General features: G+C 40.0%; 1 protein-coding gene across 1 annotated transcript; it reads right to left on the reverse strand.

Moving 5' to 3' along the window:
- Window positions 1-3,570: 3,570 nt before the first annotated feature.
- On the reverse strand, window positions 3,571-12,200 carry LOC136942855 (gastrula zinc finger protein XlCGF57.1-like). Its single transcript, XM_067235874.1, has 2 exons — window positions 12,008-12,200; window positions 3,571-4,766 (listed from the first exon to the last, which is right to left on the reverse strand). Exons 1-2 carry the CDS (start codon window positions 12,198-12,200, stop codon window positions 3,571-3,573), a joined length of 1,389 nt encoding a protein of 462 aa, XP_067091975.1.
- Window positions 12,201-17,198: the final 4,998 nt, after the last annotated feature.

The following is a 17,198-nucleotide window of genomic DNA, read 5'->3' on the forward strand; positions in this document are numbered from 1 at the left end:
ACGCTTCTATCAAAGTTGCTGTTGCCGTGTCATTGTTTAACCAGGTTTCTGTTAGACAGATGCAGTCTAAGTTGTTTTCTTTGACCAGATGATTAACTAGAAATGTTTTGTTATTTAGTGATTTAACATTTAGAAGGGCCAGTTTCATCTGTGGGGTATTAACAGATAAAACATAGACACATCTGTTGGAAGAATATGGATAGTTCTGTGACTTCTAACACTAGTTTCTGGTTTGTACGCTAGGACAGCACGGTGGCTGTTTTTGTATGAGGTAAATTTGTCGCAATACGAAGGTGGGTCACAATGACTGATGGGTCAGAATGACCCGAAGATAACACAAGGGTTAAAATATAGTGTAACTATCTAAAAGGCTGGGAGAGACATCCAAAATAAGCTGCTGGAAGATTTTAGATATCTGTAAAGATGTGTATGTCTGTGGTTTATTGGCTTTTTTCATGGGATATTGTGTTTGTGTTCTAACTAGATCTAATTAGTCAGTTAAAACAAGAGGCCCCTTACAAAAAAGAAGTATATTAAAGTATACTAAAATATGGATAGTACACTTTTAGTTCACTTTTGATACTTTTAAGAAGTATGCTTCGAAACAGAACATTTTATAAATTTCTTCTGGAGTAGGATGTACGTTTTCTATTATTATACAGCAAAAACAGTCAAAATAATTTTTAACTACATTACAGGTTAAATTATTTTGATCCATCTCATTCTAATTATTCATGTCTAGGAAAATCTATTATGCATTGCACATTGAATCTTTTTTCGTACTGAAGCTGTAACCTTAATTACTGCAAAATAAATTTGAAGCCCTATACTCTTATACTAATAATTATCAATTGGAGTATTAATGGAAAAAACGAAAAAGCTACTTGAGAAAGAAGCAGACAGAAGGGTTGCATTGTGCATTTGAAGGTTATACTGTCAAACTGACTGAAGAACTAAATAAGGACGTGAAAAAATGAAGATAGCATGGCTCATTGGCTGGTCAATTCCCATGATACAAGGCAAAGTTAGACAGCAAGTCAAACTTCATTCAGTAAAAGCGTGCAAGTCAGGAAGTACATTTTCTAGACACTACTTTATTACTGCCTTACAGACAAGCCTGTTAATCATCAGTCGACCATTTAATAACAGCATTCAATGTATTGTCCATAGGAGATACTGTTGCAACAAAATCTAATCAAACCAAGACATCTCAAACATGACAGAACATCAAAACTTGTGACCAACATGGTCGACATTGATATAGTTTCTCTGCTGTTTGTCCTCATATGAACAACCAAAATACCTGAAGAGCAAACCGTATTAGTATTGACACTGATATGGTTTCTCTCGTGTGTATACTCTGAAGCAGGAATTGTCCAACAAAACATTTAGTCTTTCCCCAAGTACCCTTGTAGCTTATACAGCCAACTGATATCATCCTAAAACTGAGTCTGATTAAACCACCAACACCTTATAAGATTTGCAAGTAAGCCTATTTATTGGTTTGAATCATGTTTAGGCCTATAGCCCGTGTGTTAATTTGCTCCCAAGATAGCTGTAACACCATTGTGCAGCTGAAAGAATAGACTAAGGCCAAATCCCAATACTCTGTCTTACCCCTACCCCTAGTCCATAGTTTTGTGCGTTCCCGTGAGAGTAAGTGGTGTCCCAATACTCTTTTTGAGCTAGGGGTAGGGCTAAGACGAAAAACCAAGTGAGCTCGGGAGCTTACTTGAAACCTAGGGGTATGTTAATACAGCGCTACCTGCAACAATGGCGGACAGATAATCCAGAGTCCCATAAATGTAATATTTTCGGCTTGAATAATTGATAAAAAAATTATTACAGTCTTGTTTTGTGCTATACACAGTCACGTACATATGTATTTGCAACCATGTTTTTAATTGAAACAGAAGTTTTTAAAAATCGCTAGTTTGCTACGCTAACGTTTCATTGCTGATTTGCACAACAGTCCCACATTTCTCTGATTTTTTTTTTTTTTTTTTATATCAGTGCATAACACTACTTGCTTTGGAGACGTCGACATACGTAACCGTAACCAAGTTGTGTCTCATTTCATAGGGTTGTGTAGCCCTTACCCCTCAGTTTCGAGACACAAGGGCTAGGGGTAAACTAAGGGCTAGGGGTAAGGTGTAGGGGTAAGACAGAGTATTGGCTAAACAGGCTAAACAGTCTTGCACACCATAAAAATACAGACTGACTAAGGAACACATTCACTTAATGGAATACACTATTGTTATTTAGTCAGGTCTAGTCATGCCTTAATTATGGGGCAGTGATATCTACAGTATAGACATTTTAACTTATGCATTCACACAGTTGCCCAGCTTTGGCAACAGCAACAGTATTGCTTTTAGCCATTATTATATTTTTTACATATTTGTTTGATGTTATAGTTTGCTCATCTTGTGTAAAATATGTGACACGCTCAGGTGAAAATGGTCGGTTGTCAGTCAACATCTCCGACCGTCTTTTGCATATTGTGAAAGTACAGATTGTAACTAGCTTTCAAAATGTGTCATACATTGAAATCTGAAAATAGTTGAAGATACGCATATCTGAATGTTGATTTACCTTGATAGCTCTAAGGCTTCAAAGATTTGACCTTTTCACACAGGGCTGTACACTAACCTTTTCCACTGGTGGCACTTGCGCTACTAACTTTTTCAGTTACTGGCGCAAAACATGACTTGGTCGCACACATTATTTATAGTAAGCCGCTCTGGATAATAATGAACAATAATGAACCTGTATTGCATACAGATGTGCACTTTAAGGGTCCCATGGCATGAAAATGTCACTTTATGAGGTTATTTAACATTAATATGAGTTCCCCCCCAGTGGCTTGAAATTGTGATAGGTAAACCAAGCCCTGGATATTTTTCTCCGCCTTTGAGAAAATTAAAGCTCAAATGCTCCGATCTGAAAATCTTCCCCTTATGTTGTCATAAGGGGAAAGGTTACCTCCCTTTCTCTGCTTTGACCGCACAGAGAATTTGGCCCACAAATGAGAAAATTAGCTACGACCGTGCGAGCGCGATATTGTTTTTTCCTCGAGAGACATCATCATCATGGCAGTTAGCCCCGCCTCTCTCCTCCTCATAGCATTTAAAGCTACAGACACAGAAATGGCACGTCCCTAAGGAAAGCTTTTTGTGAGACTGCTCCTAGTGGCTGTAATTCTGCACCAAGGCCGAATTTCGGGAATGAGACTTCAGACTTCATTAGGGGACCACTAAGGCCTATATAAAAGCATCCAAAAACAGCATAGCATGGGACCTTTAATTACTTGCCAACTTTGAAACCACATGCCTTTTTGTTTTCTTTAACATTGATTAGGATAGATTTACTGCAATAGAAAATACAGTAGGCCTACATTATGAAGTGCAAAATGAATTTATTTTAGATTTCAACATGCTATCGTTGGGGCCAGTACCGGTCCTAGCACATCTGGCGCCCTAGGCGAAATGTATCAACAGCACCCCCCCCCCCCCCCCCCCATTCTGCCGGCAAAATGATTTGTTACATAGTTGACACTGGTGAGGTCTCTCACCTGTGTGTCCTCATGTGTTTATTCAGACCACAACTTTGAGAAAAGGTTTTGCTACATTCCTGACATTTAAAAGGTTTCTCTTCTGTGTGTGTCCGCATGTGTCTAACCAGGCAACCATTCTGAGAAAACCGTTTGTTACACTGTTGACACTGAAATAGTTTCTCTCCAGTGTGTATCCTCATATGAATAACCAAAGTACATTTTTGACTAAAGGTTTTGTTACATTTCTGACATTGATGAGGTTTCTCTCCTGTGTGCGTTCGCATGTGTGCAACAAGATTACCTCTTTGAGCAAACTGTTTGTTACATTGTTGACACTGAAATGGTTTCTCTCCACTGTGTATCCTCATGTGCTCAACCAAACCTGCCTTCCGACAAAATGATCTGTTACATTGTTGACACTGATGTGGTTTCTCTCCTGTGTGGGTCATCATGTGTTCAACTAGACTAACAAAATGAGAAAATGGTTTGCTACATTCCTGACACTGATAAGGTTTCTCTCCTGAGTGTGTTCTCATGTGTCTAACCAGATAACCCTTCTGAGCAAACCGTTTGTTACATTGTTGACACTGATAAGATTTCTCTCCTGTGTGTATCCTCATATGAAGACCCAAAGTACATTTTTGACTAAAAGTTTTGTTACATACCTGACATTGATAAGGTTTCTCTCCTGTGTGTGTCCTCATATGAAGAACCAAAGTACCCTTTTGACTGAAGTTTTTGTTACATTCCTGACACTGATGTATTACTATTCCTCTGTGATTTGCCTGAGGCCTATTTTCCCTTGGCAGAGCCTCATTGTTTTGTGTTCGGTTCCGAAAAAACAGCACTCCTGCATGTTCCTCCTCCAAACTCTGAACTGTAGGATGGTCTGGAGCAGAAAGGGGCTGAGAGTCACTGCCTGGTTCTGGTGCTGTATAGTCTTGTCCATCAGCCTCTGCTTTGATTTGCTCCTCAGTTGTGTTGGTGGGTAGAGAGGCTCCTTCTCTATTTTCCACTTTAAAGGTTTGGTCAAGATGTGAACATTCAGAAGAGCCCTCCTGATCAGAGTCATGTTTCACACTGAGAGAAGTGAATATGGAGTCTGTAGTTTCAGACTGCAGTCCTTGGAGCTGCTCTTCCTCCTGACTGGTCCACAGCTCCTGTTCCTCTTTAATCTGTGGGGGCTCTGGGAGAGAGAGATGCTGCACAGCTGGGAGGAAGAAGAGGCAAGAGCCAAATAGATAAGTTTTAATTATTATTTTTATTTTCTTCCATAGTTCCCAGGAGGAACCACAAGTGCAGCCTGTCATGAACACAAACCAGAGAACCCTGATGTAGTAGTGCTCCAATGTAATGGATCTGGCTTTATTCATTGAAACTTAAAAATAACTTTCCCTAACCTCTATAAACTGTCCAATCAGAAAAACACCAGGCTGCAAATGTGAAAGAGCGTTTAAAGTGATAAATTAGTTTTTCTTATGTATATATATTCGTGGTGGGCATAGATAATTTGTTTTAATCTAGATTAATCTCACTGTAATCTTGGCGTTAATCTAGATTAATCTAGATTAAAATGGCTCATTTGATTTCCGCCGAAGGCATTCAGAATATGTGTCAGGGCTCGACAATAACGATGGCCCGATGGCCCGGGGCCAGTAAAAAGTAACGTTGGGACAGTTAAACTAGCAACTCACTGGCCCGATCGGGCCACTGCAAATTATTGATTGGAAAATAAATTCACATTGTAAAAGTTAACATCCTTAATATGTTTTGCTATCTGCTAAATGCATAAATAACTTTGCAGCTCGTGGGGCGCAGAGTTGGCAAATCAAAAGTTGAGTAGTGAGTGACGAGTGGTTGTCAAATTGTAATTCTCTAATCTCGATGAATTTTTTAACAACTGGCGTGAGACAATAAAGTGACGATGGCAGCAAAGTAGAGCTACGAGCTCAAACAGAAGCAACTTTTTTATGGAACGAAGATGCACTGTGTCGTCTGTCGTATGTTCCCGTCTAAAGCGGACAAAAGTAGGTATTTTTACACAGACACCAATTTTCGAAAACAATCCCTGACCAGCCATGCTAGCAGACAGCACCTGGTTTGCGTGACAGCTAAGCGAATGGTTGACAATCCATCTTCCAGGCCGTTGACCATGCTGGTCAGGAATTTAAATGTAGATGCCCATCGTGTTATTGCACGACTTATAACAACGGCGTATCACGTAATTAAGACGGGCCAGCCGTTCGCCTCGTTCCCCCAGGCTATTGAACTGCAGAAAAAGAATGGTGTCGACTTGAGTACTTATCATACTGATGAAATGCTATGGAAGCTTTTATATATTAGCATTGAGGGACCAGAGGTTTCAGTTTCTGCCAGACAGAGTTGTGCAAAGATGGCTGTCAGCAGGGAAGAGAGCACGTCATGTTTGAGGTTAAAAGACAATTGTTTTCCTGACTATTACCTTTTAATTTTTTATCACTAAAAATGTGATTTAATTTTTGTTATTTTTATATCCAGGATGTTTTTAATAAATGGTTAAACATGTTAACAGAATAACACAATTTATAAGTCTTTGGTTTTGTTGTAACAATGATAAATTACAACTTTTGGAGGGGGGGCCAGTAAAAATGGTCTTGGGGCCAGTAAGTTTCAAACCCACTGGCCCGGGCCAGTAACAATTTTTTTTAATGTTGAGCCCTGTTGATATTAGGCTACTTGGTGTAGAATGATGGTATTTTGGTGAAATGGTAGCTTATGTGCTCGAAGTAGTTGGAGAGCTCACTGTCTGCTGTCTCTGGTGTCCATTTTTACTCCTGTGTTAGAGCTCAGGGGAACATTTCATTTATACGCATCTGTATGTTTCACTCATTGAACAAATCAATTCTAATTCTATACTGTTTTGTTCGGCTTGACGTAGCGTCCATTATCTGGGTCGTAGGTAGGCAGTGAGGGGCGGAGCTTCAGCTCCTTCAGGCGACATGCCCCCCCCAGTCTCAAGCAGAGAAGAGTGCTGATTTTCTCACGATTTCAAAGCCTAATTTAACATACTTGTCTGTGTTTTTTTTTTCATTTCATTCGAATTTGGATGGGTAGTTAATAACGTATTCTTCTGTGGTGTGGTGAACTTAAAACTAGTTTTCAATTCTACTTTACAGGATCTTTAAAGCTACAGACACAGAAACGGCACGTCCTGAGGAAAGCTCATTGTAGGACTGCTCGTAGTGGCTGTAATTCTGCACCGAGGCTGAATTTCGGGAAAGAAACTTCAGATACAGTATTAGGGGACCATTAAGGCCTATATAAAAGCATCCAAAAACAGCATGTCATTGGATCTTTAAAGGGGTGATTGACTGTTTTTTGGGGGTATTTCACACTGTTCCTTAAGGACTCCGAATAGGGTATGTAACATTGGTTGGGCTGAAAATGGCCCGGGTGCTGTTCTATGCCCCTTGATACATCCAGTGAAATTTTCCCGGGAAAAAACACTAGGTTTTCTCCTTTTATGGTATGCTCATGAATATATAGATGAGCTGCGCGCTGATTGGTTGGTTTACAACGAGCGAAGCTGCGGAGCAAAGACGCAACACGGCCAACAGCACTCACTGAAACAAAGAAGGTGGAGACTTGAAATAAAAACGAACAAATACATCTATTGTGTCTGCACAACAGATTGACTAGATATCATTTTAAATGATTACGTTAGTTGTTTCCACTTCTGTTGTCGAAGCAAACAGGATCGCCTTAGGTGGGTAACGTTAGCACTACAGCTTAGCAAACAAACTATCGTGATTCAACTCAGCTTCAGTTAGCTATAGCTATCTTGCTGAAAAATAGATCTGGACGAACATGCATCTTGAATTGTAGATTTACATGATAACACGGGTTATTTATTTGAATGAAACACAGTCAGGAACATGAAATAACGTTAGCCCCATTGCCAATAAACTAGGCTAAATCATCACACATTCTACCTATGCTCATGCGTTAGCAAGCTAAACTAGTTTACATGCCTACAGTCTAGGTGTTTTCGCTATCTAGCTGTTCTTGCATTCCTTGCAAATCAGCGTTAATAAATAGGGATATTCCCATAGATAAACATCAGCCAATGCCTGTCTAGTGTCTTGTTCTTTGGGAATATGGTGAAAAGTGTCAGGATTCCTGGTACAGCCTGGAACACTGCATTTACGGCGCTCCATTTTCAATATCTTGAAAACGTATTAACTTTCTTATTTGTAATTCCTGTGGAAGTACAGAGCAGCTAGCTAAGTGTCAGAGATCTACGCGACTAGGGCTGTCCCCACTCAGTCGACTAGTCGATTTTCTGGTCGATATGCTCTTGGTCGACGAAGATTCTTTTTAGTCGAGCTGCCGTATGGCAGTGTGAGATCTGATTCCCACTTGTGTCATCATTGCTGAATTAACGAAATGTTCTACAGAAATTGTAGATCATATTATTTAAGACGAATAAAGCAACTCTAAAAATATATAATTTAAAAGAAAAGTTACTGTTTTCCCTTTCGTTAATATGCGCTTTGTTTTGGTTTGGTATTTTGCACACGGCACAAGCACAATTGGCTGCCGAACTACAAACTCTGCCATAGACTACTTTGTCGGTGTTATTAGTCAAAATGGCAAAGAAATCTGTGGTATGGCAGCATTTCATTAAAGTACATTTACAAAGTACCGGGTGACTCGAAAAACGTTGAATGCAAACTCTGCCAACAACGGTTTATTTTTTATAGTTCGACGTCGAATATGATGTAGCCTACCACCTGAAAAACGTAAGTTGGCCTAGCCCTACTTCGCTCATGCTAACGCGCTGGGTTGAAAAATGAATATGCCTATTATAAGAATCACATCCAAATCGAATGACTATCTTCTCCGGCCAAGACAACAAAATCGTTCTCTGTTGCACCGTTCCTCACTCAGCTTCTACGTAAGTTCGCATGCAGTGATAAGCGCACTCTGATGATTTGCATGTTAAACAAACAATATTTTTTAATTTGTAGTACATCGTAAGAGATATTACATTTACATTTAGTCATTTAGCAGACGCTCTTATCCAGAGCGACTTACAGTGAATACAGGGACATTCCCCCGAGGCAAGTAGGGTGAAGTGCCTTGCCCAAGGACACAACGTCAGTTGGCATGACCGGGAATCGAACTGGCAACCTTCGGATTACTAGCCCGATTCCCTCACCGCTCAGCCACCTGACTCCCCATATTAAATACCATCGGCACTCGGTTACAACAGGGCTGGTGATACGAGTATTATTATTAGTAGGCTATTAGCGGCTGAATCTGCAATGTCCAGCAGCCATTGAGTCAGATCGGGAAAATGTTTGTAAAAAAACAAATTGTGGAAAAAAAAAGCATTTCAAATTTCGATTAGTCGATTTTCAGACGTTTTAGTCGAGTCTTGGTCGACCAAAGAAAATCTTAGTCGGGGACAGCCCTATACGCGACCTCCGTTTATTTTCCTGGACTAGAAAACCAGAGGGCGGGTAAATGTAAATTTTGGGGCGTGACAAAGTTGATGCTGCAACTTGTGACATCACAAGTTGCACTGTTTCAAAAGCTAGCGTTTGCAAGTTGCAGTTTCAAAATAGTAGTGAGAAGTTAAATTTTGATAGGAAAGAGGTTTCAATGGACTTTGAGGTTCACTGTATGTCTATTTTACACACCAAACTGTCATTTTTAAACTATGACAAGGTAAAATTGGTTTTGCAATCAATCGCCCCTTTAACACGCCGAGGGTCAAACCATTACTACCGTTTAAATGCGTAAATTGTAGGCCTACCAAATCTACTTAACATAACTAATGCATTTAGGCCTACTGATAATTAGCGTAATTTGATGAGCTGTCTGAAACCGTTCAGAGTATGATTTTGTCGCTAACAGTTATTAGAAATGCTAACGTCTCCTGTATCTAGCATAAGTAGAATGTGTGATGATTTAGTTTATTGGCAATGGGGCTAATGTTATTTCATTTTCCTGACTGTGTTTCATTCGAATAAATAACTTGTGTTGTCATGTAAATCTACAATTCACGATGCATGTTTGGCTATCTTGCGTCTTTGCTTCGCAGCTTCGCTCGTTGTAAACCAAACAATCAGCGCGCAGCTCATCTATATATATATATTCATGAGCATACCTTAAAAGGGAGAAAACCTCTAGTTTCATTGTAGGGCTATTTCGCAGGGTTGCATTAGGGCAGTGGTTCTCAATCCTGGTCCTCGGGCCCCCCTGCCCTGCATGTTTTAGATATTTCCCTGCTCCAACACACCTGATTCAAATAAATAGGTAATTATCAAGCTCAACAGAAGCCTGATAACGACCCATTCATTTCAATCAGGTGTGTTGGAGCAGGGAAATGTCTAAAACATGCAGGGCAGGGGGGCCCGAGGACCAGGATTGGGAACCACAGCATTAGGGCGCATAGAACAGCACCCGGTCCATTTTCAGCCCAACCAATGTTACATACCCTATTCGGAGACCTTTAAGGCCATATGGCAGGTTAAACACTACTGTTGATTAATGGGTACATGAAGCACTCAAGATATGTATATCATTTAAAATATATATGTCTCCAAATGGTGTTAAAGATCAGCTTTTGTCGTTTTTGGTGTTAGCATTAGCATATTAGCGCAAATCGGTGATGATGTCACGTTGGGGAGTCGTGGAGGAGAGAAGCCTCAGCCTAGTACTAGAACTATGGCGACTGACTGGGATGAAGAAGAGGTGGCAAAAAACACTAATGTGTATGATGGCCCGCAGCCGTATAATTTCGAACCAAGTAGACATGAGAGGGAAATTGAGGAATTGCCGAGACCTGATGGCGTCAATGCCAATTAAATGGATGGTCCGAGGAGAATGAGTGGAGAGTTGGTGAAGTGTCCTGGTGAGTTGCTATCATTTAGCAATGCAGCAACGATCTCTGAAGCTAGTCTACGAACAGCTGTGCACATATACAACTTTTTTTTTTTACTGTCAGTGAATAGCACGAGTGAAAGTCAACGTTTTCTTTTTATCTAGTGACAGTGGTCATTCAGGGCCTGACATTACATTTTTGAGGCACTTGTCCTTTGGACAAGTAGCCCTATATTTACGTTTCACTTTTCCATGCACAAAAGTCACGTCTGGGTAAAGATTGTGCCTTTGACCAACGAAGATGAGCTGTAAAATTATACAAATGATAACAATTGAGGTGTTATAAAAAAAGAAAATTTACATTCAACATTTACACAATTTCTGCAGAATGAAACACTTTCTGTTATGTACTGTATTGCAGCTTCGTCCCAATATCTCTAAAGACCGTGCAGCTAATTTAATGCTCAACACTTGAACGGGGGCTTATTATATATTATATAGTTATTATATACTGTGACTTGCAAAAGTAGGCAAATGGCTAGTAGAACATAACATTTCATAATAATTTCAGTCAATCAAACAGCTGCAAGACCCAGTGAAATGTTATATACAGCTAGCAAACTAACGTTAGCTAGCATCGCTAACGACATTGGCTAACTCAACTTAGGTAGGCTATCCTCAGTATTTGCAAGCTGGCCAGTGCAAGTACAGTAATTTTATTTTGTTTGAGTTTCAACTTGTCCAGTGGGGCAGATACATTTCTCTGCACTACAAAAAAATCCACTTGTCCCGGACAATCATTTTGTTAGCTGTAGTTCAGATAAGTAGACTAGTACTGTACTATCGGCAAACTTATGGGCTAACTTGCCAGTGCCACCTAGAAATCCCCCCAAGATCATCCCTAATCAAATATTTTCCCCGACGTTGTAAACACATTTCCGATTAGATGTCCCATGTTTTGATGGTACTAGCAGAGACCATATTAGACATTCTCTGGTACTAGCGTAGTGTTTATTTCTAATCGATTTCAATGGTCTCTAAGCGGGCTTTGGTCTGTCGTCTCCCCAACGTGACGTCATGCAATGCATTGTGGGGGAAAGAAGAATCATTGCAAAAAGTAGCTACTTTTTCGTATTATATTCCGTTTTGTGACACCCAACAACATCAAATACAATGGATAACACTTTAAATGTTTATAACCAACAAGCAAATAGCGCAAATTCGTTGGAAAAATGAACCTGTCATATGGCCTTTAAGGAACAGAAATACCCTATAAAATCAGTCAATGACCCTTAAAGAGCAGGCTCGCTGTGTCTACTGTATAAGTCTATGGTCCCAGGCGTACGGTCTGCTAAATCTGGTGGATGACACTCAGATAGCTAGCTAGTAGTAAATAGGGACACAGCTAATGCTCTGTGTTAGTAAACCACAAAAAACGTGTCTCACTATTCTGCTTTTATCTATTTAATACCCTAATTTTGACACGACATCTGGGTATGGCCGTACTATACTTTATATAAAATTAAATATATATATATATATATAGATACAGCATATTATAACCAACTGTAGTAATCAAACCTGTTCGGTGAAGCTTGATCTCAGGTTGAGTAACAATGTCCAACAAGCGTTGCAGTCGCGTGCTCTCCTCCTTTGACCGAGAAATCTGCTCTTCGAACTCGGCAAACAATTTTTCAGCAGCCGCGAATATCTCAGAAACTGAGGTTGTTAATCGCTCATTGAGATAATCCCTGAACACATTTAGTTGAGACATTTTGGTGGTTAAAAACCTCGTATATTTTACAATACTGTAGATCGATAAAGTTAGCTTTCTCCTTCATGCGCGTCGTTTCTAACCGGATGTAAACAAGTCGAGCTATTCCGGTGATCAGTTCACTGGCTTCTTCAAACATTTACATTTAGTAATTTAGCAGACTCTCTTATCCAGAGCGACTTACAGTAAGTACAGGGAAATTCTCCCCGAGGCAAGTAGGGTGAAGTGCCTTGCCCAAGGACACAACGTCATTTCGCACGGCCGGGAATCGAACAGGCAACCTTCTTATTAATAGCCCGACTCCCTAACCGCTCAGCCATCTGACCCCCAAAACCAACGGATCATGGCGCTATCTGCTGTGGTGGAGTTTGTTAATTCGTTGCTTGACTGCATAGATCCAGAGCCATCGAAAAATATGCCTTTTTCCACTTCAATATGGCTCTGCATAGATACGATTATTTTCTTTTGATAGATTGAGTAGGGATAAAGGTTTAAATAATATAAAAGGTACTTGCAATCAAATTCAGCATGCAGTAGGGAATAATTAATGTAGGCCTAATTGTTTTGCAATGTGTGATATTTCATTATTCTTGAAAAAAACTATATTTTATATATTTGCTTTTTGCACAAAAAGTATAAACTATAAAAAGATGGGGGTGTACATCTGTTAACAGCTGGTAAGCCTGAATACATTTATATTTGAACGGAGGATAAAACTTCAAAAATGAAGTAAAAGTACATGTCATTGAGAACCAAGTCCCATTGAGATGCATTATGTTTTTGTTGGATTGTTTGTTTGTTTTTCTTTGAGCTGCTATACCATAATAACCACAAAAGTTATAATTGTCAAAGGAATCGAGTCAGGTGGCTGAGCGGTTAGGGAATCGGGCTAGTAATCAGAAGGTCGCTGGTTTGATTCCTGGCCATGCAAAAATGACGTTGCGTCCTTGGGCAAGGCACTTCACCCTACTTGCCTCGGGGGGAATGTCCCTGTACTTACTGTAAGTCGCTCTGGATAAGAGCGTCTGCTAAATGACTAAATGTAAAATGAAACAAGGATTTTCATTCTGTCTTCATAAAATGTTCTGATTTCCGTTCTGGAAATGTATGCAAATAATATCACATTATACAACTTAATGCATCATTTGTTCATTTAAACATACATTTACAGGAAACTAGTAATGAAACTAGTTCTGTCTTATGAACTTAGAAGTGTGCTCAGGCTTAAACATTGTGTCTCACACAGGGCGGGCGGAGTCAGGGGTGCGGGCGGAGAAAGAGGAACAATCCAGACAAGTTTCGACCACAGAGTGTGGGAAAAAGGCTGTATTTTGTGTCTCTATCTCTTCATTTTCAGAAACAACCTTCGGGTGGAGACGGCACCCGAGCAGGTGGGACGCGTAGGCAAAAACAACTCCCTGCTGCACAAGAGAACAAGCTCAACCCTCTTCTTGTGTTTTTTGTTTTACTGCACTGTATAATAGGCTATATGCTGGGGCAGGAACAGATAATTAGTTGGACTTCGTGAACCAACCCAAACTCTGTTGTGGGTAGGAAAACGTAGACAACCCCAGAGCTCTGTACTTGTTGATTTCCAACTCCTTCATTAAAGCTGATATTATCGGACCTCTGCGACTCCAGACCACTCTTTCTAGAACACAGTTCTAAAAGACACTTGTGTCATTGAATACCATCATTACATATTGGAATAGACACAAAGAAATTAAAGTCCTTCAGTGTCTCCCCTTAACCATTCTGTTGTCCTTGGGTTGCTTTAAGCCATTTTCTAATCATTTCCATATAATAAATGTATGTTTCTTTCAACCAAAACATTTCAAACCAAAAAGAACAATGAGTATGGTACCATACAATGCTCTTCACAAGTTAAATAAATGATCATTTCACTACTTTCATTGAATTTGGATGTTTCATTCCTTTTTATAGCATTTTTCAAAAAGAATAAATAGGACATTGAAAGATTTTTTTGTTGAAAACCCCCACAAAAGACTCAAAATGCACAACAAAAAGGTAGAAAAAGACAAAAACGTTGAAAAAAGTTTAACAAATACATCCTCATGTGTTCTTCCCTAGGAACACAGAAAAGCCAGCCTTGTTTTTTTAATAAATCTTATACTCTATATCGAGCTTCTTATACTCTATATCGAGCTCCAGGGTTCTTTTATACAGGGCCCTCACATTGTCTGCTCCAACCTAAAACAAATAACATTGTCCCTTTGCAAGGCACACTTGGAGAAAGTTGAAGGTGTCAATTTGACTACTGTGTTTCAAGGTTCATTGCTTGTGTCTTTGTCTTAGCCTAGAAGTGGAGGCCCTAGGCTCAGGGGGAGGAAGAAGTTCCTCTTCCTGCTGAGTTTAACACCATAGCAATTTAATCAATTGAGTCATATTTGAAATGAGTACTTTAAGGACTTGTGTCTCATGTTCAGACCACCACCATTAGTAAGTCATTACAGACACTTCAATCACAGCCACACGTTCACACACTCTCTGTGTTGCAAGTGGTAAATAAAACTCAAAAGTGTACCCCCAAAATGCTCTCTGAGCAGGCAGACCCAGTTTCCTGATCATCTAAGACCTCCACTTGAGAAAGTAAATGGCATATTTGATCAATATTCAGCAACCACATATGGCATACATACTGGCGTATGACTATTAGTTTCACGGTTACCTCTGTATGGCACAGTGGGACGACAGTGGGTGGTGGCAGCAACACCACTGTATTTATTTATGAACAGTAATACATTTCACTCCTACAATATTCATAAATAATTGTTGAATGAACATGGTCACATAGATTACTTGAAACATACATATGCCTGGGTTTCCCAGCTGCTGCCACCAGGGTCTGAAGAAGTGCCCCCTTCCACTCCTTCCATCATGGGGCGACCCTGATAGCTGGAGAGGGCCAGCTGCTCAGCAGGAGTGAAGTCCTGTGGAGGAGGGCCCCCTCAATTTCATTGTTCTATAGGCCCTTTGTAGCTATACCAAAATCCTACAAAAGGGACTGACTCAGGCAATTCAGCCTTGTACTTGTTGGCCTTAAAATATGTGCAAGTATTGCCTACTGCTACTTACCGTTTTGAATTATGGTTTTATATAGATTTTTTATTTGCTCCCACGATCGTTTGCCACTGCCAGAGTTGCAACTAAAATAATACAGCAACAAAACTTTAACGTTATAGAATGCACACGTGTAATTATGGTCACATCTTGTGCCTGGGGCACAAGATATCAATAAGTCATGTAGCTTACGCATTTACAGCGTCTGCTATTTTCTGCCAGCTTGGCAGCAGCGACTTTGCTGATTTTTGTCTGTATTATATGTCTGTATTCCTGATATGTTTGTATTACAATATTTCATGCATCCCCTTTATGTGAACCCGCACGTCTCTAGATTGGAAAGATCTGGGTTGAGTTAGAGAGTTGATAACCGCTGTCGTGGTACCGCTTATCGTGATTGCAATTGTTAGGCTTCGTGTAGCCAGGTAACTGAAAGTAATCCAGAGCATGTTGATCTTGATTCCACATTTACATTACATTTAGTCATTTAGCAGATGCTCTTATCCAGAGCGACTTACAGTAAGTACAGGGACATACAGGGACCCTGGTTTTGTGTGTGACTGTCCAGTCTATGTTGCAGGTCACATACCCCAAGACTCCGGTCCACATCTTCTAGTTCACCCCCCAACCAGACACACCTGTTACCCATCTATCATTACCTGCATAGTTCATTTACCCTGGCTTCCCACAGACTCGTTGCCAGTTCAACTTTGCTACTTGGATGGTAGTTGGTTGCCTTGCCTTAGGGTTAGTGTTGCAGGCCTCGGCTCTGGAGGCACAACTAACAGATTACTGTTACCTGTAAATATAGGAGAGAATGAATGAAGAGACCGGGGAGTCGTGTCTGTACTCTCACAGCTCCTGCATACATGCTTCAGTTCAGTATTTTCACCTTCTCTATTTTTACAATCACATTTCAATGTTCAATAAACCCTCATTTATCCATACCTTGCATATAAGATGCAGTAACTGAACACAATAACAGTCTTAATTTGTTCTGGTTATGTTCACATTCCATGATCATCATCACAACAATTTAAATCTTTCTTCCTCATGAACACTCATTTGTATTAGATTCACATAAACCTGCAGGCATTCCATGCCTTTCCTCAGATTTGATCACGTGATCATCAGGCGCGCCAAGTGTGATCACATAGTGAGCTTTGCAAATACTCCTCAACACTTTTCACTAAACTGTATTTCACTTGAACAAACACTTTGCTAACCAACATCAAACATTCACTTATTACTGTTACAGTTTTTCTCCATTGCTTTGGCTCATTTCACGAAACAGAAATGACATTCTCAAAACAACACGTGCAAACCTCCAAACCACTGGGCCCTTGTTCACAACAGATTGGAATTTCTCATTCCTTTAATCAAATTGCAATTGTATCAGCCCATCCTCGTAAATGACAAGTGCAATTGCCTACAGTTTGCTCAAATTTCAAATGATTTAGCACAACTTTGAAATGGTTAAGTACAATTGCCTTCAGTTAGGCCAATTACCAATTGAATATATCTTGCTGGTCTAAACTGACTGTTGCTTCTCAGTCAAGTGGTTATTCTCTGCAAAACATATTGGCATAATTTCCTTGTGTACATCATCACCTGCACAATAGTTCACTTCACTGTCAAAATCTTTCAGGCACATAATACCATGAAAAACATCATTGTATATACTGTAATATGGATCTCTTGGATCATCTGCTTACAGTCATTGCCAGGTGCAACTAGAACTTTACTAAACAAGGGGACACATCCGATCACCAATCACACAGTAAGTTTAGTTAGCTGACAGGAGCTATCCAGGGACACGTTCTCCGTACGTCGCTTATTACATCCGAGATCAAATGACACATCCAAGATGGCTTCATCTTGCTAATCATGATCTGGCTAATTCGGTTCTTCGAACAC

The sequence above is a fragment of the Osmerus mordax genome, chromosome 1, assembly GCF_038355195.1.
Source record: "Osmerus mordax isolate fOsmMor3 chromosome 1, fOsmMor3.pri, whole genome shotgun sequence".
In the NCBI taxonomy this organism is placed as follows: Eukaryota; Metazoa; Chordata; class Actinopteri; order Osmeriformes; family Osmeridae; genus Osmerus; species Osmerus mordax.